General features: G+C 46.3%; 1 protein-coding gene across 1 annotated transcript in view; it reads right to left on the bottom strand.

The window, feature by feature from the left end:
- The window catches only part of Cog7 (component of oligomeric golgi complex 7), a 70,195-nt gene that overhangs the window by 4,827 nt on the left and 38,641 nt on the right, over positions 1 to 26,727 (bottom strand). Inside the window, exons 10-15 of the mRNA XM_059267463.1 lie at positions 23,505 to 23,621; positions 21,304 to 21,369; positions 16,621 to 16,807; positions 15,139 to 15,279; positions 8,770 to 8,853; positions 7,185 to 7,299 (exon numbers count right to left, since the gene is read on the bottom strand). Coding sequence (XP_059123446.1) covers positions 7,185 to 7,299; positions 8,770 to 8,853; positions 15,139 to 15,279; positions 16,621 to 16,807; positions 21,304 to 21,369; positions 23,505 to 23,621 — 710 coding nt within the window. The remainder of the gene's footprint in view (positions 1 to 7,184; positions 7,300 to 8,769; positions 8,854 to 15,138; positions 15,280 to 16,620; positions 16,808 to 21,303; positions 21,370 to 23,504; positions 23,622 to 26,727) is intronic.

Below are 26,727 nucleotides of genomic sequence, written 5' to 3'. Positions count from 1 at the left end.
TGTAATTCTTTCCTATGTTTAATTTTTTTCTGGGTGTTTAATTTTTGAGGGGGTGACAAGATGAATCAGTGCTTGACAAGCCTGAGGACTGAAGTTCAAGCCCTGGATCCCATAGTGGGAGGAGAGAACTGGCAATTACAAATTGTTCTCTGACCTCCACATATGCACTGTGGGACACATGAGTGCACGCATACGCATGTACACACACACACACACACACTCACTACTCCCCCTCAATAAAATTTGAGTATGTTGGCTGGGAATGGAGCTCAGTTACAAAAATTTACTTAGCATGCTCAAGGCCCTAGATTCAATCCCAGCTCTACCAAAAAAAGAAAAAAGAAAGTGGCAACAAATATTGCTGTGCATGGTGGTGCATGTCTTTAATCCTAGCACTAGGGTGCTGGAGGCAGGGGGATCAGGAGCTTAAGGCCATCCTTGACTATATATCAAGTGTAAGGCCAGCCTGGGCTATATGAGCCCTGTCTCAAAACAGCAAACAAAATCAAAATCTCTGGATTAATGTTGTTGATACTGTCATATTTTTAAGTACTGTTGAAATTTACTCTGGTGAGGTCCTCCTAACTGCCCACACATAGTAGATGGTTAGTAAACATCTGTGAGTGAGTGAGTGAGTGAGGGAGTGAGTGATATGCAGATATCCATAGATAGCCTAGTGGAACAAGACACTATGCTGTTCCTGATGCAGTGCGGCAGGCAGTACACACAGCAGGACAATGTTCTTCCCAAGGAATCTGAACCAGCTTTCAGTCCTTATCAACCACACACATAACACGACATCCATGAGGAGAGGAGACACCTGAGATGTATGTAAATGGTCCAGCAAAGAAGGTAAGTGGAATAGAAAAAAGCAGGAGCTGCTCTTAAAGCTGGATGCTGAGTTCATCTGTGTAAAATTCCTATGAAGACAAGACTGATGTTTTTAAATTTACAAGGTATATTAAGAGCTGAGCTATGGCACAGCGGTAGATGAATGCTTAGAATGCACAGCCCTAAGTTGGATCCCCAGCATCAAAAGTTAAACAAAGGGGATGAAACTGTGGTCAAGATGTGTTGTCTGAAAGAAGTATTTATTTCAAAAGAAAAAGTTAAATAAATAAATAAATAAATGAAAAGTACATTAGTAAACAAATGAAAATAAAAATGATGTGCATGACATTTCCATCCCTCAGTGATTATCACTATTTTGGTATACACAGTTTTACACACAATAGAGAAACACATTCTTAGGGCTGGAGAGATGGCCCAGAGGTTAAGAGCACTTGTTGTTCTTGCAGAGAAGCCAGGTTTAGGCCCCAGCACCCATTGGGTGGCTCACAACCACCTATACCTTCAACTCAGGGGATCTGATGACTTCTAGCCTTCAAGGGTACCTGCACTCGTGCACATAACCACACAAAGACACTCATAAATGCACATTAAAAATATTTTTTAAAAGAGAACTATATTCTAAGTTTTTGAAAAATGAAGGCATTTCAAAATATAGTGAAGACAGATAAATGTCCTTCATACAATTCACCCCGTCTAGAGCGGCCATTGCACCCTCCTTGATATGCATTTCCCTAGACCTGTTTTCTTTGGGGTTTTGTTGTTGTTTTAAGAATTTTTTTTATAGAATTTCATACTGAATGCTGTATTTACATCATTTACACATCTCCAATTCCTCCCATCTCTCTCCCATCCCTTTTGAAATTCATAATCCTTAATTATTATTGTCACACACACACACAACCTACTCAGTTATTTAGTGTTGCTCCTGTGTACACGAGTTAAAGGCTGACCACCTGGGATCTAGATTTATTTAGCGCTCCTTCACAGAACAAGGCATGAGATAGGGAAAACTAAATATTGGTTCATGCCTCATCATTTTCCTTAATGTATCTGAAGATCTTACCTGAGAAGTGCTAATGGTTTTAGCTCTTTTTAATGAAGAAAACTGACAAATTATGAAGACATCTGTGGTGGTTTGAATGAGAATGGCCCTCGTAGGCTCATATATTTGAATGCTTAGACCCCACATAGTGGAACTGTTTGGGAAGGATTAGGAGGTATGGCCTTGTTGGAGGAGGTATGTTGCTGGGGGTGGGCTTTGAGGGTTTTAAAAGTCTGTGTCGGGGCTGACGAGATGGCTCAGAGGTTAAGAGCACCGACTGCTCTTCCAGAGGTCCTGAGTTCAATTCCCAGCACCCACATGGTGGCTTACAACCATCTGTAATGAGATCTGGTGCCCTCTTCTGTATACATAATAAATAAATAAAGATTTCTTAAAAAAAAAAAAAAAAGTCTGTGTCATTCTGAGTTAACTCACTCTCTCTCTCTCTCTCTCTCTCTCTCTCTCTCTCTCTCTCTCTCTCTGACTCATGGTTATTGCCTCAGCATGGAAGCTCTCAATTACTGCTCCAGCATCATGCCTGCCTATTGCCATGCTCCCCACCATGGTTGTCATGGATTCTAACTCTCTGGAACCATGAGTCCTCAAATTAAATACTTTCTTTTTTAAGTTGCCTTGGCATGGTGTTTTGTCATGGCAATATGGCAATAGCAAAGTAGCTAAAACCACATCACAAGATATTTACTCTGTTAGTAATAAATATTGAGATCAGGTGAACTTTTTCCCTGCAGCAAACAGTTTTGGAATAATCCTCCTCCTAAGCACCTCCGTTAGGAGAGATATTTCTAGAACTGGTTCCCAGGAGAGGAACAGAGAGGCCCACAAAGCCCTTTGCCAATTTGCATTCCATCAACAGGATCTCACCTTTGGTTTTCTTGTCTAAACTATAAGCCATATCATAAATATGGTAGAATGCATGGTGCACATTAAAGTCTGTAATTTCAGTACTTGGGAGACTGAGGCAGGAGAATCATGATAAGTTTGAAGCTAGCATGGGCCACATAGTGAGTCCTTGTCTCAAAACAACAACAAACAAAACAAAATAAAACCTTGCATGCACATTATGTATGTTTTAGAGAACTGTATAGTCAACATCTATGAAATATCTCCCTGGACAAGAAAAACGCCCTTGCTAGAGGTGTGTGGAACTCCCACGCCTCTCTGCAGGCACACAAGCAAGTCCCAAATGACCAGGTCTCCTGCCCTGCCCTGCAGCCTCTCCATGTGCTCTTCTCATATGCTTCCCAATGTGTCTGGCTCCACCCGCCTCTGCACACCCAGAGTGCTAGGATTGAAGACATGTGCCACCATGCCCAGCTAGCCTCACTCATTTTAACGCTGCATATTATTTCACTGTGCCACTGTACCATGATTTGTGTCCATGTTTCTGGCAATGGACATGTGGGTTGGTTCTAAGCTGGGATTGTTGCCAAGTTACCAGACAGATCCTTACAGATGTAGGTGAGGCGCATAAGGAAGAGGCTCTAGGATCCGTATTTAGAAATAAAACCTGGTCGGGGGCAGTGGTGGTGCACGCCTTTAATCCCAGCACTTGGGAGGCAGAGGCAGGCGGATCTCGGTGAGTTTGAGGCCAGCCTGGGCTACAGAGTGAGTTCCAGGAAAGGCTCCAAAGCTACATAGAGAAACACTGTCTTGAAAAACAAACAAACAAACAAATAAATAAATAAGATAGAAATAAAATCTGACGAGCCAAAAGGTAAGTATATTGTCACTTTTATCAGAAATACTGTTTCCAAACTGGACATACCATTTACAGCGATGGGCTAAAGTACTCTGGTCTTTCTACACTTATATTCCCAGTAAGTTTTAAAATGGTATCACATTGCAGATATCATAACTGTTCTTCATACTTAATATGCTGACATCTAAGTTCTTAAATAGCCTCTTATATTTTTAAAAAATTTATTTAGTTTTTATTTATGTGCATATATGTGAGCCTGGCACAGAGGCCAGAAGAGGGCATCGGATCCTCTAGGTCTGGAGTTACAGGATGTTGTGAGTGGCTTCATAGGTGCTGGGAAACAAATCCAGGTCCTATGAATAAGCAGTAAGGGTTCAACTGCTGGGCCATTTCTCCAGCCCCAGTTCTTTCATATTTTAGTGGCTGCACAGCATTCCACATTATGGATCTACCTAGGGGGGAAAAACAGTGTTTTTCTCCCCCTACTGGAGATGGAACCCACGGCTTAGGCCCCATACATGTGTGGGAAGCAAGTGCTCCATCACTGAACTGCCCCAGTCCCCAGTCTTTAAAGCAGTATCAAGAGTTTCTCATCTTTTTCCATGTTCTGCTTTAATAAGCAATTCTTAGATGAATATTCAGAGTTCTACTCATCATTTTATTAGCATAATCATCTAGCAGAATTCCTGATCTAAAAGGTATGAAAAAATTTCAATCTCCTATTAATGTAGTCTTTTCATATCACATATATATATATATAGATATATCCTCCTGCATACTTAAATCAACTCTACATTACTTATACTCCCCAATGCAATGTAAGTGCTGTACAAATAGAGAACTGTTTCATTTAGAGAATACTGACAATGAAAAAGTCTGTGAATGTTTAGTCCATATGAAATGGGCATTCACAATTGTTTCTGGTCCCAGTTGGTGGATCCACAAGTGTGGAACCCACACATGCAGAGAGCTGATCCAGACACACAAACAATCTGACTGGTTCTAATGAATCCCATTCCCATTTGCAGTTATTAACAGATTAATAACATTACACATGTTTCTGGGGTTCTATGAATGCCTCAACTGCCCACAGATGCAGAGGATGCCAGTGTGAGATTATATTTAATACTGGTAAGAATGAAGGGCCCAAGGGACAGCTCAGCAGTTAAGAACACATACTGTGTCTTGCAGAGGACACCTAGACAGCTCACAACCCCCTGTGCTTCTGGCTCCAAGGGGATCCGACGTCTCTGGAATCCACCAGCATCTGCACTTATATGCACATACCCACCCACCCACAGACACACATACCTAACAAAAACTAAAATAATTTTTTTAAAAAAGAATGAAAGAAAACAGGTTTGAATTACACAATCTGAGTTTTCCAAGGAATGGAATTTCCTTTTTTTCTGTGGGTGTTCACCTTCTTTTTCTTATTCATTTGTAAAGGCCTTTATAGAATGAAAATATTAACTGTCATTTGTTGTAGATGCTGCTGTTTCATCCAGCTTATCTCACTCTTTTTCCCACTTTGGTTTATTTTTTATTGAATTTATTCATTTTATTTACTTGTTTGTTTGTTTTGAAACAGGGTCTCTCTCTACATAGCTTTGACTGGCCTTGAACTCAACAAAGATCTGCCTACCTCTGCCTCCTGGGTGTTGGGATTAAAAGTATGTGCTACCATACCTGGCTCATTTCATTTATTTTATTTTCCAAACTGGACATACCACCTTACAGCAATGGACTAAGGCTGTGTGTTTCGTCTGTATGCATGTATGTACACCATGTGCACTTAGTGCCCCAGAAGCCAAAGAAGAGCATCAGATCCCCTGGAACTGGACTTACAGACAGGTGTGTGCAACCACACAGGTGCTGAAATTAAACCTTGATCCTGTGCAAGAGCAACAAATGTCTTAACTGCTGAGCCATCTCCAGTCAGCCCCCCCCCTTTGTTTCTGTTGTTGTTGTTGTTTGTTTGTTTGAGACAGGCTTTCACTATGTAGACCTAGCTAGTCTCCAGTTCACAACCTTCCTACCTCAACACAGTGCTGGGAGTATACATAGGCATGTGTTATGCTGCTTTCCTTTTTCTTTTCTTCTCTTCTCTTCTCTTTTCTTCTTTTCTTTTCTGAGACAGGGCCTTACTATGTAGTTCTGGCTAGCCACAAACTCAGAGATCTACCTGCCTCTGTCTCCTGAGTGCTGGGATCAAGTCACCACACCCAGCTCACTTTTCAATTTCCTTTATTGTTTCTACCTCTCATTTAAAAGTCTTCTACCTATTCCTAAAATTATATTAATATTTACCCATATTTCAGCTGAGTATATTTCAAATTTTAAAATCTGAACTTTCAAAGCTTTTACAAAAAGCTCTGAGTGTCCCTCTTGCTTATGAGCCTGTGAGACTTATGGAAGTTTTGTCTGTATAATTCTGGAAATGACTATGGACACTTGTCCAGTCTGTTCTGTGGGATAAAAGTCTGACACACTGACTCAATACAGCATCCTGATCATTCTGCTCAATTCCTCTTCCAAACTCACTAATTCTTTTTGATCTGTTAAAGCTAGAGTACTGTGGTTTTGTCAGTTCTCATCAAGTGTCTGACAGTCTCTTCCTTGCATACCTCAGTGTTGTTAGTGCCTGCCACAGGCCATTGTGGGACCCAACTTATATCAACAGAAAATACTCACTTGGGTCTCACTTCCCTGACTTGAGTTCAACTTCCTCTCATAGTCATTCTGCTTCCTTTCTATTTGCATTTTCATGGGATGCCTTTTAGCTTCTCTCAATTTTAACCTTCCAAAGCAATTTTATCTTCATTGTGTCACTCCCTATGAGTGGCTGAATAAGGCAGTTTGCCTTATCAGTGTAGAACAGAGGACGTGTGGAGGCCGGAGCGAGGGGGAGGCAGAGGCATCTGCACAGGACACACCCTGGAAAGCAGCTTATGACAACAAGAAAAACTGTCCTTATGAATTGGCAGCTTACCTACTCGCTCCCAGGGAGCAAGGGTGCATATCCATGGGACCCTGAACTTGTGACATCACTGTCACCACCACTAGTCACCCAGATCCCAGGATGTCCTTGCCTCTGCCTCCCCAGCTGTGGGTACTCTGGACTCCCTGCAGCATTTTCTGCCCTGTTCTCAGGGCACGCTGCAGAGCAAAGCAAGACAGCTCTTCTGCTAACCCTGGTCAGAACATCCCTGCCGAAGTTCCTCAGAAGGGCACTCAGTCTTTCTCAGCTCCCATCATGTGGTTCATGTATATCTGTTTTTTGTTTGGTTTTGTTTCCTTTTCATTGTTTTTTGGGGAGGTCTTATTCTGTAGTCCAGGGTAGTCTGGGACTTACTATGCAGCTCCGGCTGGTCTCATACTTAGAGTGGTCCTCCTGCCTCAGCCTCCCACTTGCTGGGATAATAGGCATGAGCCACCAACCCAGAGTTTCTAGTCCACATTTGATGGCTACATCTCTGGGAGTCTAGAGAGATTTGCGGCTGACAAGGTGTTAAGACGGCGTCCACTATTCCCTGGACAGCAGGTGCCATGGCTTCCTGCTCCTCTCACCTTGCTCAGGAGGGAACGGCAGCTTCCCAGCATGCAAGGCCAGCTCTAATGCGGAGTCCTCTTGAGTCACAAATGGCTCAAGATTCAAGGGCAGGGACATGATGTACTGGCCAATCTGAAACAAAAGAAAGCGCTTTCAGCTTGACACTGACACACCTAGCTAATGACTCCAAAAGTTCGCTTATGAGAGACAAAACTGCTGGACCTGGGATGCGATGCGCACCAGTGTGAAGCAATACTAGTCATGGCAATACCTCAGAAACAACCACTAAGGGCTGGGGAGAGCCCAGCCAGAGGAGCATTGCTGCACAAGCCTGAGGGAGAACAGAGTTCTTCCCCAGCACCCATGCCAAAAGCTAGGTGTGGTGGGCCATGCTATAATCCCAGGGCTGGGGAAATAGACAGGTGGATCCCTGGAGCTCATTAACCAGCTCAAAAACAAGATAGCAAGCTGGTCTCTGCATACACACACACATACACACACACACACACACACACACACACACACACACACACACATACACACACACATACACACACACACACACACACACACACACACACACACACACTGGCTGCTAGCTGGCCTCTGGTCTCCACATGCACACTCCTTACACACACACACACACACACACACATACACACACATACACACACACACACACACACTCGCTGCTAGCTGGCCTCTGGTCTCCACATGCACACTCCTTACACACACACACACACACACACACACACACACACACACATACATACACACACACACAAATGGAGGCCTGCTTCTCCCTGTAGATACACCCTTCTCAACAGTGGCTCCAATGTCCTGAAATGCATCCAGCATCACCTACTTCAATGGGGCAGTGGGTACCAAAGAACTCTGTGAGATCAAAAGCGCTGTGTACAGTTGAGGTCTCACTGCTCACAGATAAGGCCACTACGGTGCTAATGCCAGCAAGTGCACTCAGTCCTGTCATTTGGACTAGCACTGGTTCTGTTTCTCCCCCTCCAAGATGAGTTAGCCAGGAGAAGGAAGGGACTACACTTGGAAGCTGCCATTCATAGCTACAGTCCAGAGAGAAAATGACATTGTAATTTCACACTAGAAGACAAAGATGGCAGAACCTTCTGGGCTGAATCGCAAAGGGGAAACTTGTAAGGCATTCGGGGCAAGTCCACAGCTAATACAGCATTTGTCACAAGTGAACAAGACAGACACATGGTGCCACCTGTGCCGATTTCAGGCACTTCCTTCCATTACAATTCACAATTGTTTGTGTTTTAAGGTAGGTATAGAAGAATAGAAAATAATTTGGCCACCTGTTCCTTGATATCCCAAGTCAGAATTTCCACGTGGCCTCAATTCTGACCCTTAGGGGTCACACTGAAAGAGTGGGGCAGGTGCGACAGTGTCTTAGCATCTGAAATACTTATGGCTCTGCTACATTTGCCCAGGAGCTGAATGAAGATGATCCCAAACCAGGTCCCCACAGCACAAACCAGCTGGTGACTGCCCAGAGGGAATCAGAAGCCAAGGTGAGCTGTGAAATGCAGAGGCCACCTTGGAGCACACCCAAGAAGTTCTTACATTGCTGATGTACTCAAGAGGTGTGAGGCTGAAGGCAGGCAGATCATCTGTCAGGGTTTCGCCAGTGCCAGCTGTGTTCCAGCTCTGGAAGGAGAAGAGAGGAGCAGTCAGCAACATGCGACCAGGCAGCCCCAGAAGGTAAGGTACATTGCGACAGTACACAGGGAGCTCATGGCCCTTCCTGGAGGAGTCACCCATGGTCAGAGCTGACCTGGGGGACTGACGCCCCCAGTAAGCCTGGGACATCTCTTTGAACCTCCTAGAAGACTGCCATAAGGTGCAAACTTCCAACTCCCAGCCTACACAGGCACACTTACCTTCTCAGCACAACTACCAGATGGACACTGATCACTTCTGCTTATCTAACTAGGAACATGAAATGAGTTAGGTGGCCCTCAGTCTGTGCTTTATGATGGGGTCACCATGCAAAAAGGGGGCTGAACACAGGTAGCTCCACTAACCTTGGCCTTCAGAACTCTAAAGAGGATGGGAACCTCTGTGCTCTTTCTCAGAGACTGCATGAGGACAGCTCCTCCTGGGAGGGAGGCCCAGTAAGCCCTGTACTGCACAGAACATCCTAACGTCACTCACCAAGGCCACTCTGCCCCGAGTGAGGATGCACTGACTCCTCTATATAGCTCTGGACTGACCTGGAGCTTGGACGAAATCTAAACAACTGTCTTCTGTCCCTCAGGTCTCCCTCTGCAGAGGGAGGGGGCCTCAGCACCCTATGCAAGTGGAAACACCTCTGACATTGCTGCTTGAGCTTCCTGGCGACCTGTAAGCAGGTCCCCCGTCAGCACACATGTGTCCACAGCCTCATCTTGGCACACCTTTCAAGGAAGCCCAGCTTCTTGATTCCAGCCTGGAGAGCAAGGCCCTTCCTGGCTGGCCTCCAGGAGTAACCCTCGAGGTCACAGTGCGGCTGCTCTCAGCAGCCACCTGGTGCCCGATCCGGTTGCTTGATCCTTTAAGCAGCATTCTGGGAATGGAATGACAAAGCTAGCCCAGGGCTCTTGGCCTAAGTTAAGCTTCAACAGGCCTCTATGTCTAACTGCCAACTCTATCTAGTCTCTCTATGAAGGGCACTGGTTCTTCTCTTCCTTTTCCACTTTCTAGACTCCTTGTTCTTGTTTGAGAATCTTTTTACTCAAATATCCCATCCACCCCCAATTAACTCCCCATACACTGTTTTACTTATTCATTATGTATGTATTTGTTTGAGATAGGGTCTCATAAACCCCAGGCTGGCCTTAATTCACCACATAGCCAAGGCTGGCCCTGAACTCCTGATCCTCCTGCTCTACCTCCAAGTAGAGGTTTGTAAAAACATCCATCACCATGTGGTGGTGGGGAATAAACCCAAAGCATCATGAATGCTAGGAAAGCACTCTATCAATATCAATATCTATATCAAAGCATCTATACCCTTTGCTCCAAATCCACTTTAAAGGACCACTCCTCCTACCCAGATTTAGTGTAGCGGTTCAAGTGAGAACGGCTTCCATCGGCTCATAGATTTGCATATTTAGTCCCCAGTTGATAAACTGTTTGAGAAGAATTAGAAGGAAGAAAGAAGAATCAGATTGTTAAAGAAAGTGTGTCATTAGGGGTGGGTTTTGAGGTTTCAAAATCCCATGCCAGGCCCAGTGGCTCTTTGCCCGATCCCTGTGGATCAGGTAAAGTTCTCAGCTAATGCTCCAAAACCATGCATGCTTGCATGCCCCATGCTCCCTGCCATGATGATAATGGACTGACCCTCTGGAACCATAAGCAAGCCCCAGTTAAATACTTTCTTTTATAAGAGTTACCTTGGTCACAGTGTCCCTTCACAGCAACAGGACAGTGACTAAGACACTCATCTAGTACCCATGATGTCCAGTGTCTCATGCTAATCGTTGTCCTTGTTCTCAGAAGCTGAGGCAGCAAGGTGGCTGGATGACCCACCGTCTCCATGTGAGACGCAAGAGTTCAGAGGTAGGATAGGTCAGGGAAGGGATTAGCCATGGATGTAGGCAAGTATGGAGTCGCAGAAGTGAGGATGGAAAGAGAATGGAAGCTTTCAGACCAGGCTGGGAACAGGTACCACATTCAACAAATAACCTTCTAGGGGTGAGGTGGGCAAGAGGAGGACAGCAAGGAAGGGAAGGAGCGAAAAGAGGAAGAGAAGGAGGGAGAGGAAGGGAAGACAGTCTCACTATGCAGGACTCTGGCTCCTGATCCAAATAGTGACATTTATAAGACAACTGAAAATCAGAACACAGTTGAGTGATGTTGAGAAACTATTTTAGGGGTCAGAGAGATGGCTCAGCAGCTAGAGGGCTCTCCACCTAAGCCTGAGGACCTGAGTTTGATCTCTGGAACTCACATAAAGGTGGAAGGAGAGAAATGACCCCACCAAGTTTTTCTGTGGCCTCAACATACTGACTGTAGCATACATGCTACTGCACTACACACCTTCTCTCTCTCTCTCTCTCTCTCTCTCTCTCTCTCTCTCTCTCTCTCTCTCTCACACACACACACACACACACACACACACACACACACACACACACTAATAAAACTATCCTTCCTAGAGCCCTTTATTTGAGATGAAGCAGGGTGCTCCAGAGCTGGTCATCGTGGAAGCAGGACAAGCCTCCCATCCTCCCCTCTACTCTGCATGTGTAAGAATTCCTGTAATAAAAAGCTCTAAAAACATTCTCAAATCTGGACATGGTGGCACACACCTTGAATCCCAGCACTCAGGAGGCAAAAGTAGACAAGTCTCTTTAAGTCTGGGGCTAGCCTGGTCTACATAGTGAGTTCTAGGCCAGCCATGGCTACATAGTGAGACTTTGTCTCAAAAGGTAAATAGTTATATAAAATAAAATAAAGGAGATTCTCAGATTGGCCCGGGCAGCCATGGGAAGGCTAAGAGAGGATACCGAGCAATGCTCTGTGAAACTGCATGCAGCCACCTCTCTGAGGGGGACTGGGAGTGAGCAAAGGGTTAGAAACAGTCTAGAGATGGTGGAAACATGAACCAGGCAGTAGTCATGAAGTAGAAGGTCCAAAAGTGGCACTGTGGACGAGGACAGAGGTGAGAAATGACACAGAGCAAAGACCACCATGGCCTCCAGCCATCAAGAGAGCAAGGGCTATGGGTTGGAGAAAGGCGTCTGAGAGGAAGCAGGAAGAGCCTCAAGAGAACACTCAGTGACCAGAGGGAGGTGGGGGAGGTGGGAAAGGTCAGAGAAGGGTCGAGATGGAATGGCCTGAACTGGGAAGGTCCCAGAAAGCAGGCAAGTAAGGCTCACTTGAAGAGGGCGACGCGGAAATGGTGTAGATTATTTCTTAATTGTTCGAGATTTATTTAAACTGCCCTTCAAAAGGGCTTTTCTACTCATCTGTCAGCAGGTAATACAGGTAAACGTCAATAATCTATTCTGAATTGAACATGGTGTTGGTTAATAGTCTTAAAATACAAAGGGGCAATACAATTTACCTGCCAACGTTCAACACAAACATCAGTGACCAGGGTTTTCTTTTCAAATCCTCCAGGCTCAAGTGTTTGCCTTTGTATTGTGTGTTGGATGCTGGCTCCCACACAAGTCTTTCTAATCACCAAAGCTAACCTGGTCTATCCCAGTGTCCCAGCACTGTGGTAAAGCCTGAACCAAAAGTGGGGATTCCAGCAACTGGGCTATGAGTCACAACAAGGAACTCTGGAAAGCAAAAATGAAGGCGAAAGGACAGGTGGGCGCCTGTTTCAGGGTGGAACTAAGACCAACAGCTGTGAAGTGAGGCCAACATCTTAAACTATGACAAAAATAACGCAGTAAGAACACAGGCCCGCAGGATGGTTCCGTGGTAAAGTGCTTGCTATCAGAGCCTGGAGACACAAGTCCTACCGTTTCGTTTAGTTTCTCTTCAATTTTAGTTAGTTCAATCCAAATAAGATTTAATCTGTATAATCTATATTCATGTTGCTTTTTTGTTTGGTTTGGTTTAGTTTTTTGTTGTTTTTTTGTTTGTTTGTTTTTGTTTTTCAAGACAGGGTTTCTCTGTGTAGCTTTCCGCATTTCCTGGAGCTCACTCTGTAGCCCAGGCTGGCCTTGAACTCACAGAGATCTGCCTGCCTCTGCCTCCCGAGTGCTGGGATTAAAGGCGTGCGCCACCACTGCCTGGCTTGGTTTTAGTTTTTGAGATAAAGTCTCACTATATAGCCTATGGCTGTCATAAAGCTCACTTTGTAGCCCAGGCTGGCCTTGAACCCATAAAGATCTGCCTGCGACTGCCTTCTGAGTGCTGGGATCAAAGGAGTGTAACACTCTTTTAAAGATAATATGTATAATATAACTCCATGTGTCCTTTGGGTCCATTTCTATCTCAGCCTGAGACACACTTGAGTAAGCAGGTCATTGGGATTGCATGCTACTCACATTTTAGATGGTGACATTTTAAAGGGATTTAAATGAATATGAATATAATTTTTACTTTAAAGATCTAATTAAGCCCTTTCTCTTAGAAAATGAGAAGCACAGCTAACTGGAGGTGTATGCCTATAACCCCAGATTTAAGAGGCTGAGACAGGAGGCTCGTGAGTTTGAGATCAGCTTAGGAAATCTTGTCTCAAAACACAGGTGTGGGGGATGGGGTGGGATGAGGAAGTCCCTGGAGAGATGTCTTAGCAGTCAAGAGCACTTGCTGCTCTTGCAGAGGACCCAGGTTCAGTTTCCAGCACCCACGTGGTGGCTCATAACCATCTGTAACCCCAGTTTCAAGGGATCTAGTCCCATCTTCTGGCCTCTGTGGGCACTGTACACACATGGTACATGCACATACATACATTTATACACATAAAATAAAAATAAATTTCAAATATTTATATAAACAAATATTTTAATTTTACATTTATATTTATTTTATTATATGCATACGTGTATGTATATGTTTTCTGATATATATCAGATATATATTATATATATTTATAACATATATCAAAATACAGACTCATAGAAAGGAAGAAAACTATCATTTACTGAACATCATTATGTGGGGATGCGATGCTAAAATCTGCCATACACTACCCCTAGGGTGGAGACCTGTGTCCGCAGGGCCCACAGAAGGCTGAGGAAGGGGAAGCAGGACTGAGCACCCGGCCCCACGTCACCTCTGCGCAGCTCTCCCCAGTGCTGCCGGCCCTCAGTGCTAGAAGCACAAACTCCATCTACAGTTGACACCACCCAATCGCACCGAATGAAAGCAGAGTCTCGGGGTGGAATGAACATCAGACCCACAGAGGGCTGAGACTTGACCAAGGCGATCCAGGGGCTCTTCACACAGTTTCTAGAGGGCAACAGAAAGCCATGGCCTTGTAACTATACCATGCGAGTCATTGCCGTTTCCTGGAAGGACCTGTGTGCCATAAGCAGCAGATGTAACGGGCTTTCCCAAACATTTTACCTCCCACAGAAGTAGAACCGAACAGACCGGGGGAGCTGGTGAGACAACTGACCAGGGCGCTGTCCTGCCTAGTCACCCAGAAGAGCGGAGAAGATGTGACCGCTGGGCAGCTCCTCCAAAGGCAACTGGGACAAGCAGAGAAGGGGAGGCGGGCATGAGGCAAGGGCAGGGAGAGCACTCTGACACAGGCACACCGGATGCATGGAGGAAGAAGGCAGCAGCTCAGAGCAGGATGTGGCCTGCAATCCTAGCACTGCCCAACTAAGGCAGAAGGTCACAACTTCAAGGTCAGCCAGGGCAACAGAGCCAGTGAACAAGCAAAAGAGGCCTCCTCGGAAACAGGATCAAGGCAGATAAGGCATTCTCCTGCCCAAGAGCCGGAACTGTTCCCTCTAGCAGGACCACCCAACATCAGAAGATAGGAGCTCTGTGGACCAGGGGTCACAGCAGCACACAGCCTCCCTTACCCCCTGAAAAGGCAGAAAAGACAGGCCTGCCAGTGGGGAAAGGTCAACAAGCAATACTGACAAGCTTCAGAAAGCTGAGCAGAACAGTATACACCTGCAGTCATCGCACTTCGGAGGCTGAGGCAGAGGATGTTGAGATTCAAGCCAGTCTGAGCTACATGGTAAGACCCTGTCTCAGATAATGACAACCCATCACCACCACCACCATCACCACCATCATCATCTTATAAAATGGCCTCTCAATAGAGTGTTTGAGTAACTACAATTAAGATGAGAAATTCATGCCAAGCCAGAGACTGAAATGACAAAGTGACTCTGCTGACCCATCCCCTCACTCCCCCCCCCCACTCCCCCAACCCACCCCACATCTCATGGCATGAAGGGAGAAGATCCTGGCATAGGTTGAGCATAAGCAGAACCCGGGAGCATAGACATTGCAGTCAGTGGAACTTACATCCATCCTGGAAACGAGCAGCAGCTGCTGTTTGATGCGCAGGAAGACCGAGTCGAAAGCCAGCTGGTGGGCCTGCTGATTCAGCCGGGTCAGGGCCGTGCGTGATGCAGACAGCAGGTTGTGATTACTGGACCCCTTCTCCTGAGACAGGAAAAGGCAAAGGCAGTTAAGTCCCCAAACGAGGTCATCAGCTAGTTAGAAGTGTTGAAGAGTAACTAAGTGGGACATAGTGAATGGCTTCTACAATAGTGGTCCCCAAACCTGACTATGCCCCCCTCACCCCCGAGGAAAAGGCTGACTGGAAGATTCACAAGCTCCAAAATACTGAACTCGTGAGGGTTGACATCACTTCCCAGGTGACTCTGACGCATTTTTCCAACATGAGTTTACGGATTTGCAGTTTAGGAAAACCTAACTTGTGACTAACCCTTGGGGACTGAGGAGGAGTGGGAAAGATCATGTCCTCACATATAAACAAGAGTGATGGGCAGAACTCTGATTCCCAGAGAGGTCAGGTCAGTCACCCCTGGCTGAAAGCCAGAGTATGTACAACCTGTATGAGTCCTGGGAATCCATACAGCCTGAGAAAATACAGAGATGGAAAATGTAACCTTAGTTCTTGTGATTATAAATGGACCGATTACAACAGACATAAATCAGATTAGCAATAAAGATAAACAGAGCTGGTTTAACTTAATCTCAGAAACATGGATGAATGCGTTTGGAGAATTGCTTTAAGAAGTGTGTTTGTCAAGCTCAAATGCAGCCCGTGGTGGGCCAAGATGCAGAGATGGGGAGACTCTCGGGAAACAAGTGGGGCCTCAATGCACGGTTCACCCCGGAGCACTGTACCAGCAGGAGAGCTGAGACTGCATCTGGTAGCATAAGAATATATGGAGGGGTGCTCTGACCCTGATGCCCACAGTCCTCTTACAACCCCATGGGGCATGCCTAGGAGCTAGGTGACTCACTCCATTTTCTGGGAAGTCCTCTTGTCCCTGGATCCAAGGGGCCTAAAGCTCAAAGCCAAGGTCAGCTTCATGGCAGACAGACCGAGGCTTCAAAGACTACCCAGAAGGGGACCCCACTCCCAAAATGCTCCTCTTTACAGGCTCACTCTAACTGCAGACAGTACACATCTGATCCCCTGGCTGCCACTCAGTAAAGGGGATTGTCACTACATAAGGACCAGGGTTTCCACTGCCGTAGTCTCATAGACAAGTTTATCTCTAAACAGTAAGCTTCCTGGACAATTCTCAAGCCTGGCTCTCATCCATAATAAGACCCATCCACCCGACTCCTACAGCTTTATCTCAGTGAGTTCCAACCCAGTAGCGGTTACCAGCTCCTTAAAACCTCACATACAGGAGACAGAGAGAGAAGGCAGGGCCTGCAAACAGAGACAGAAAACCTGGCACCACGGGAGAGAGAGTGACATGGAAAGGTTTCATTTGTAAGAGTGCTGCTGGGCTGATCTCATACCTTGAGGGTATAAAGTATTTCCATTAAACTGGCATATTCAGCAGGGTTATCTTTCTGGAGGTAATTATATTCCTGCCATGGGTTCTTGGCAGGGCTCTTCTTGTCTGTCAAGATGCTGTCTTGGAATCCTGCCAGGCTCCGAGGGCTGTAGGAGTCAGACAGATACTTCCCCGCTGTGGACAGGACCCTGAAAGGAAAGTGGTAAGCATTGTGCCCAGAGCTGGCTGTACTGAGCTTCTTCCTAAATGTAGGACACCCTCATGAGGTAGACAGAATTAAGGTCTACTTTATACGGAAACGAAGACATCTTTCTTTAAGAATGAGCTAGGCCTCAGATGCAGAAAAGAAACCAGGGTTAACACTGAAATCAACTTTAATCCTCCTAACACTTATGCCACCAGAAGACACCATCTTGTTGCTGTGGGCAGTGCTTAGCTTGATGCCATCTGGAATACTCTTCACATCCTCACTCCTTGGGCATCGTAGCGTGGAAGAGTCAAATGCTGTGTGACCCACTGGCTAATTGCATGTCTATTTATCCTCGGAATACCTTCCCCATACACTGGACTATAATGCTGGTATTCATTGGCACACCACGAAGTTTACTTTTGTGGCTTGGATGCTACAGGGAGATCTATTGAGAGAAGCTGGCACTTTCCAGAATCTTCAAGAAAGAAAAATGCCTTGGGGAGTGTCTCCATGCTAATCCATCTGTGGCACTTCTGTGGAGCTGAGTCTGTACGAACAAGGACGAGGCTGGAACCACTCTTCTCCCTCGGCCCACTCTTACCATCCAGCCTCCATGTTGAATGTGTGCAGAATTATGGGAGAAGAAGAGGTACTGTGACGACCCCAAATGCAGCTAACTCCCTGACCCTCCCTTCCAAATATTTCTTATGAAAGCAATTGCTTTGGACATGCCAGGTTTTAGACTGCACTCACTTATTAAAAATCAGGATGAGGCATATACCTGAAATCCCAGTACTCAGGAGGCTGAGGCAGGAGAATTACAAGTTTGAAGCAAACCTAGACCCTATATCAAGGAAATAAAACAAAAGCAGACGTGATGATGTGCGCCTTTAATCCCAGCACCTAGAGGCAGACACTGGTGGATCTCTGGGAGTTAGTTCCAGGTCTGCAGGGATAAACAGTGAGACCCTGTCTTAAAGATAAAAGGGCCGAAAAGGAACCAACAGATCAGCAGCCCCAAGCTTGCTGAACAACACTGCAGTCAGGGGCTTGCTTGCTCAGAAACCTGCATACTCAAGCTGCTCCCCACCTCCTCCCGAGGCCCAAGCTGGCGCTCCCACTGCTGAAACCCACCAGCGATTCGGTCGGCTCCTCTGTCTGTGTGGGAAACTGCAGCCCACCCCGACCACCTCCCTCAGACTGCACCCTCAGGTGTGGACTGAAGAAGTACTCTAACCATCCCTTCCCCTCCCTTCCTCAGTCCGTCTCATCCACCTCATCCACCCCAACTTTCCAAAGGGCAAGTCTGGTTTTGCCTTTTTTCCAGAAGCAGCCTCAGCTCTTCAGGATAAAACTAAAACACGCAAAAACCGATTCCTCACAGCCTCACATGGTCTCTGCTCACCCACTGCCCCTCTCCTCCACACTCACACACTCTCCCTCCTGAGTGTGTCCCTCGGGAGGTCCCCAGGCTCTCCCCTCCCCGGACACTTGGCCCTTCGCTGCTGGCAGCCTCCTGCCTCTGCTGTGCACCTACCAGAGGTCTTCCTCACACCTCCCATACAACGGTAAGAACAGAATGAAGTGGCTGCACCACCCAGCCCTAGCAGCTAGCACGTGCCTGGCACATGACAGGGGTTCGGCAGCCGCACGTGGGTAACCAGGAGCCTTCACCACTGCCTTCTCCTCTCTTCCACGGAGTTACAGGAATATATGCTTCCATCTCAGGCAGCCCATGGGCGTCCGGCCTCCCTGGACTAGCTTGCCATCCAAGCTAAAGAAAACAAGGCAGGCTAGAAATGCTTTCTGTAGCAAAGACTAGTTTAAAGTGTCCATAAGCACAATTCCAACTCAAGAGAACTAACGGCATCTGCTCTTAGCCTCCTCTCCACACGGACATCACTAGACGACCTCATCACTGCTGTACCAGTGAACTAATGACATCTGCTCTTAGCCTCCTCTCCACACGGACATCACTAGACGACCTCATCACTGCTGTACCAGTGAACTAATGACATCTGCTCTTAGCCTCCTTTCCACACAGACATCACTAGACGACCTCATCACTGCTGTACCAGTGAACTAATGACATCTGCTCTTAGCCTCCTTTCCACACAGACATCACTAGACGACCTCATCACTGCTGTACCAGTGAACTAATGACATCTGCTCTTAGCCTCCTCTCCACACGGACATCACTAGACGACCTCATCACTGCTGTACCAGTGAACTAATGACATCTGCTCTTAGCCTCCTCTCCACACGGACATCACTAGACGACCTCATCACTGCTGTACCAGTGAACTAATGACATCTGCTCTTAGCCTCCTCTCCACACGGACATCACTAGATGACCTCATCACTGGTATACCAGTGAACTAATGGCATCTGCTCTTAGCCTCCTCTCCACATGGACATCACTAGACGACCTCATCACTGCTGTACCAGTGAACTAATGACATCTGCTCTTAGCCTCCTCTCCACACAGACATAACTAGACGACCTCATCACTGGTGTACCAATGTGCCTGGAGAGTGCAGCGGGTGTGCACTCAGGAGGGAAGGTTATAATTCCACCTAGCTCTTCAGTTCATTTCCCTTCAAGACAAGCTATTCTCTCCTCAGCCCCGGAAGCCTGCACATTTACACTGAATTCCTGAAACCCAACCGTCCATTTGAACTACTCTACAAGGACCTTAAAAATGCAGGCACTCCTAGACTTATAATGGGGCTGAGATCCAACAAACCCTCCTAAGTTGAAAACATCCTGAAGTCTTCAACCTTCTAGGCTCCTAACTTCTAGACTCTCTCAACACTAGAGGGGGCTGACAAGGAGCTGTGGGATGGCTGCTACTGCCCTGCACAGTAGGAAAGGATCACAGCCTGAACAATGCTAGTCTAGAAAGACCAAAATTTGAAACACATTTCCTCCTGAATGTACAGCAGGTAGCCAAAGAATCATAAACAGAACCATCATATGCCAGGGATGTTTGTACCAGTGCTCTAAAGGAAAGTGGTGAGCACCAGGAAGGTCCAGAGAAGCCGTAGCCATCTTCCTGAATCTTACCCAAGTCACCCAGGAGAGAAGTGACAGCCAGCTCTGCCTTACACAGCCCACAGGCCTTTGCAAAGAGACCTTACGAGTGACAGTCGATGTCAGCCTAATCCAGAGCGTCTGCTCGGCCTCGCCATGTGCCGCCCCTGGGGAGTGGCTCTGCCAGAGTCTGGGTTCTAAGGTGACAGATGGGAGATAAGATAAGCTTTATGGGGTGGCTGCCACACACCAAGCAGTGCCCCAGATGGGAACACAGATGGTGACTGTCCCCAGGCTCAGTGCTTCCAGGATGACATCACTCTTTCAGAGGCTGTGTGGTCTCTCACTGGAGCAGACTCAGCCTTTTAGCTTCTCTCTAGGCTGCAGACTTCAGCTAGAAGCTCATCCCCACAGCCATCCAGTCCTCACTCACCTTCCTGACCAAAACCTTCCTGACCCTTTGCAAGGCAAAAGATTAAGGAAAATTACTGTGTCCTGAGGAGGAGAGATGGCTAACACATATATTCAGAGTGACGCCAGTGTAAGGACAGACAAACGGAAGTGTGGGGACAACACTCACACCTTCTGATGACAACAAAGTTAAAATCAACGCTTCTCTCAGCTAGGTATGGTAGTGCACGCCTTTAATCCCAACCCCAGCACTTGGAAGGTAGAGGCAAGTGGATCTCTGTGAGTTCAAGGCTAGCTGGTCTATACAGTGAGTTTTAGGACAGCCTGGGCTACATAGTAAAGACCTGTCTAAACACACACACACACACACACACACACACACACACACACACACACACACACAAAGTAACTGTTAAGCAACCACCACCCCACACACCAGGCTTCTTTTTTCCCACAGGATGAAGGAACAAGGAAGCTGGGAAGGTGGCAGGGAAACGTCTGAATAGGGCAACGCTGGATCACACCACATAAAGCCCTGGCAATCCCAGAGGAGAGACCAGAGGCTGGAATGGATCTTCCTTAGCACAGACTCCCAAACTCTCCCTTGATTCTCAGCCCTCGGCAGAATTCTACTCCAGGACCTGGACTGCAGGGCTGCCTGGGTTAGTTTCAATCCTCTGGGCTTGTCTGGGGGCCTTAGTCACCACTCGTAACACGGTCTCTATGAGGAAATTTATTTCGAGCCCAATAACTGACCATAAGTAGAAGCCTAACCCACATATAATTGGGAAACAATGTGTACTATTTCCTCATCTGGACCGGCGCCTCCATATCTAACCAGATTTATGTGACTACTGCCAAGTAGGATGAGCCTTGCCCTTTTAGGTGTTCAATAAATGTTTAATGATGACAGTAATGACACCTCGTATCGAGGGACAGCGGTCCTCCAGCCCCGTGGCTTTCAGATTCTGTCCCTGTACTGGATCAAATACCGCCCAGCCCCAAACCCCACGGAATGAAGGGCAAGGAGAGCGAGGACGCCCCTCCTACCTGTTCGCGAGCTGCTGCTCGAAGTCCCCACACTGGCGCAAGAGCTCTCCACAGGTGGCTATAATCCTAAACAGAACATAAAGCACTTCAAGCTCAAGTACTACCGGGCATGCCAGCGCTCACAGGACAAACACAGTCTCATTCATAAAAATTCTAACTATTTGCTCCTTCTGATGGCACTGCCTCCCTGAAATGTTTCATCACATATAATGAATGTCAGAGGCAAGCGCCTGTTCCTCCTGATGTCCTCCATGTTACTAACACTTCTGCTATGAATCACAACTATACCCAATGCTACCTCAGTTTTACAGTTCCAAAACACTGGGTTTTTACTTTAAGAAAATTGGCCAGAAGTACTCATTATTTAAAATTTGAAAGTGAAATGTATTATTCAATACCTACTAGACAGCTACTATTTGCATAGAAAACTGTCTCCCTCTCACACATGAAAGGCAGATGTTGATCCACCCATTTGTTTCTCAGAGATAAGCCCGAATGACTGTCACATCTGCGTTTCATAACCTTTTCATAACCGTTTCATAACCTAATATCATGCCAGCCCGCAGACTCTAGTTACTGGTCCTTCTTCAGCAAACCCATTAGGTTGGGACAAATCCAAAGATTCAAAACATCTCAAGCCTAGTTAACTTTTAACTCTCTCTGAAAGTGCCTGTCATCACCAGGGTATCTGGGCATTCCATCATGAGAAAGGTTTATGAGAAAGTAAAATATTCCACCCAACTCAGGTGCACCAGAACAGCCTTGTGCAGAGTATTTCCTGGTATGCCAAGACCCCACAGGAGAGGGCATGTAGTTAGCACCCAAAGCATCACAGTCCATAAACATAAAGCCCAGAATAAAGACCATGAGATGGTAACCCAAGATGATCTTGGGTAATCCTGGTTCACCCGGACCACCTTCAGTGGCTGTCTGAGCTCTGGCATTCACCGCATGTACCATGATGTTACCATGTGGCACACCCAGGCAGTGGGGCCGGGGTCAGGCAAGCCGTGTAAGTGGAGTGGACGAAGTGGGTCAGCTGAAGAACAGCTTGAAACAGCTGGAATCCAGCTCCATAAAGAGCAGTTTCTCTAAACACACCCGTCAGCAGCTTCAGCTGCTAACCCACTCAGCGCCACCGCCTCAGATTTTGTAGGCAATTTCAGAGATCTGGATTGTGTTCAATTGGCTTTACCTGTTGGCAACTAATGCAAAATTCTTTTAAATGCTATGATGATAAGTGGTGTCTGTGGGTCAGAGACTTTTCAGCTGAACACGCCAGGGCCAAACCTTCCTAAGACACTGCTGATCACACTCCCCAGGTACTGACTGGCATGTCTACCTAGTGGCCCAAAAGTCACATGAGCTCTTCAGAGTGTAGCTGTTGACAACATGAGAGGCTCGGCTCGAGGCCTGCCACTCAGCTCCTGCAGGATTCTTTCCAAGGGCATTCTCGTAAGTGCTGTGGTTCTTAGACCCGAAACAGGACAGACCAGCTCAGCTGTATGCTCCAAAATACAGCTGTATACTTAAGCTTTGGAAAAAAAAAAAAAAAACAACAACACACTGGTTGTGGGGAAAGGGGATCTCATACCACATGTAAAAGAGTTTGTCATCAAAGAAGACAAGGCATTTGTAAATAATTTTTTAAAATATTTCACGGGGCTGGAGAGATGGTTCAGTGATTAAGAGCACTTGCTGCCCTCTCAGAGGACAAAAGTTCAGTTCCCAGTACCCGTGTGGTAGCTATCTTAACTCTGGTTCCAGTGGATTTGATGCCCCCTTCTGGTCTCCTCTGGTACTGCAGGCACATAGTACACAGACACATGCAGGCAAAACACTCATATACAGAAAAAAATAAATCTTTAAAAAATATATTTTACAAATTATAAGGATATTTCTGGTATTTTGTTTTGGCAGATGTTTGAGTTTTTTGTTTATTGGCTGTTTAAATTTAGGTACTATTTTTTAAAAAGGCGCTGAACCAGGATCACATACACCTTTGATCCCAGCACTTGGGAGGCTATGGCAAGCCAAAGTCTGGTCTACATAACCAGTTCCAGAACAGTCAGGGCTACACAAGGGACCCTGTCTCAAAACAAAGAGACAAACAAAGGCACTGAAAGGGGAAGAGGAGTACCTCATAAACACATACTGCTTGCTCCATTCGGCACACACTTACACTGCAGCATCCATATTACCTGACAGAGTTCTGGAAAGCGGTCCAATCTTCCTGGAAAAGGGAGTTGGCAGGAATGTCATCCAGTCTGCACTTCTTTCGAATTGACTGGAGCGCATTGGTGAAATGAGACACATACCTAGGGAGGAAACAGCAGCTCTAAGGACAGCTGAAATTCCTCAGCTGTGGACAGACTGTCCACCTTGCAAATGTCCTGTCATGGAGTAAGAACACTTAGGAACCTCTGGCTACAGAAAAATGTGGTGATATTGTGTTCCCCAATATATTGTGCACCCTAATAAACTTATCTGGGGTCAGAGAACAGAACAGCCACTGGATATAGAGGCCAGAAAATGGTGGCACTCACGCCTTTAATCCTAGCACTCCAAAGGCAGAGATCCATCTGGATCTCTGTGAGTTCAAAGCCACCCTGGAAACAGCCAGGCATGGTGACACACACCTTTAATCCCAGGAAGTAATGACAGGAAGCAGAAAAGTATATAAGGCATGAGGATCAGGAACTAGAGCTGGTTAAGCTTTTAGGCTTTTGAGCAGCAGTTCAGCTGAGATCCATTCCTAATGAGGACACAGAGGCTTCCAGTCTGAGGAAACAGAATCAGCTGAGGAGTTGGCAAGGTGAGGTAGCTGTGGCCTGTTCTGTCTCTCTGATCTTTCAGTGTTCACCCCAATACCTGGATCTGGGTTTGTTTTTATTAATAAGACCTTTTAAGATTCGTGCTACAGAAAAATCTCCATGCCATTTAATAAAGGACAGAGAGCCCTTAGGGGTGTTTAGGAGGAGGAGGGAGGTGATGGTCACCAAATGGAACCCAGTGACCAACAAGCTGAGAGACACCGCTGCCCGATGACTCATGCTAGCACATGCGCTTCTCTGGAAACAGGTTCTAGAAAGGCTGCAGAACATACAGCCCACTGTAATGCAGTTACTGACATCCTGGGTACTTCTGCAAGCAAATCTTCAAGTCTAGACTAGTCACGGCAGGAAGACTAAAGCTCACTGGCAGGGAAGAGCACCCAGGAGCACAGAGTCAGACTCAAGGTGGAGACCCTCACAGGCTGCTCTGATGGCACTCAGCACACCTTGACTTCAGGCCTCTATATCTTCAGACCTCAGTTTTCTCATCTCTAAAATGGATTTAATGATGCCTTCTGTATCATCTTACAAATAAATGAAATAGCATATGATCTCTGAAAAGCATGAAATGAAAGTTCTTGGTGAGGTATGCTTTTAAGAATGTAAATTTCCTTGCTATGTCCTGGGGTGGGGGTGGGGAGCTATGTCCCTAGAACATCTGTGCATCACAAGAAGGCTAACCTCCCTCGAACAGAGCAGAATGTGATGCCTGGGCCTGAGAGGGAGGCTGTGTAGAGAAGAGAAAACCCAAGCCTTTGAAGTGGAAGACCTGACCTTGTACACTCTACAACCTGCAGACACTGCACAACCACTCAACTCCCTTCACAAAGACCTTCCAAGCAGAGGCCTCCAGAGCAGACTGGCAGGAAACGTTAGGGGACATAACTGCTTCAGTTGTGGGAAATTAAACAACTGCCAGCAGCTAGAAACTATGACAAATGTGACAAGAACAGGCTACTCCTGGGCTGCTGAGCAGACGAGGATTTCACTATCCCTCAGTCCAGAATGCAGAACACGGTGTAGCTTTTACCCCATTATTTATATAATAGATTAGACTCTTTGGTTCGCTTTCAGAATATACAGCTTCAAGTGTCCACCACCAGAGAGCTACTCACTGGTAGAGACATCAACCATAATCTCTTCCATTCACTGACATTAGTTTGCTGGAAGCAAAGACTCTGAAAGTCAGGTCCTAAGGTGCCAGGACCAGGCTGAGCCAGACTGAGCCAGTTCCAGCACCTCATGCCTTCCACAGCTGTGAAGTCACTCCTTGTAGCCTTGCATGGGCTAACTTAGTGTGCAGGGCCAGAGCACACGTCAGGACGTTCATTCTGCCCCACCTTCCCACCCTGCCCCAAGTCCTCCTCTCCCGCGACACTTGAACCCTGATCAAATTAGCTTCAACTCCATTTATAAACTCAGCAATATTGGTAATATCCAAATTCTAGAGACAGTGACCTCACTGCCCCATATACTTTGGCATACAGTAAATTTCAATGCAAATATAAATTATTTTTCAATCATAAAAACAACAAACAGAAGAAAAGTAAGGCCAGTAAGTGCTCAGAGGAGTAAGAGCTAAAGAAAAGCTCAAGATCTCATTTTCACAGCAGGAAGGTGATAAAGTTGATCAAGTCTTACTCATTTGCAAAGAAGAATCAGAAAACCAAAAACAAAGCGTTCCACAACTACCTCTGTGGAAAGGACTGAAAGCTGATGGAAGGGGGGCATAGTTTTACATTTTGTGTGTTTTATATTGGGGGAGAACTATGTCTAAAAGCATTATTTCTACTACTTTACAGAATAGTTTTTAGATCTCAAAAGAAAAGCTCTCCACCCACAAAATCCTGACAATGGCAGGATGAGAAGAGGTTTTAAAAAAGATGCAGAGTGGGAGTCACCTGGAAACTTGGCCCAGTGATTAAGAGTACTGGCTGCTCCTGCAGAAACCTGGGTTCAGTTCCCAGCACCCACAATCTGTAAGTGCAGTTCCAGGGTATCAGTGCTGCCTTCCGACCTCCAGGGATAGCAGACAAGCACGTGGTATACCAACAGACATGCAGGCAAAACATCCAAACACACAAAATCAACCTAAAATAATAAATAAGTAAGTAAACACTACACTTGCTACTAATGCTTCTCTCTTTCCAGACACACACCAAGGTTCATCTGGACAAACCTCTAACCTGTAAGGCCTCAACAGGGCTGCCTGGGGTGGGGCTGATGGCCACAGCCAAGAACACTGGGCTCAGAAGGGCGAGCCTGGTATTTCTGGAATGACAAGAGCTCCCTAACATCCTAAGCAAAACAGCATTCAGTTCAGTAAAGGAGCCTGGAAATACAGGGCAACTTCGTGGAGAAACAGATTTCCACAGAGGGGTCCTTGGAGAGCATAACAATGCATGTGCAGTTCATCAAGTTCACAGCTGGGTAAGACTGTTGACTATTTTTCTCTGCACACCCCGAGGTAGTGTGCACAGATCCTTCCAGCACTATGAAAGCTATCCAATAGGGTGAAGCTTCCCAGCTGGAGCCAGTTTGGTTTCCCCATATCCTGAGACTCAAATATGTAATGTTTTCAGAAGCAGAG

This window comes from Peromyscus eremicus, chromosome 1 (assembly GCF_949786415.1).
Source record: "Peromyscus eremicus chromosome 1, PerEre_H2_v1, whole genome shotgun sequence".
Lineage (NCBI taxonomy): Eukaryota > Metazoa > Chordata > Mammalia > Rodentia > Cricetidae > Peromyscus > Peromyscus eremicus.
This window is presented reverse-complemented; position numbering and strand designations above follow the sequence as displayed.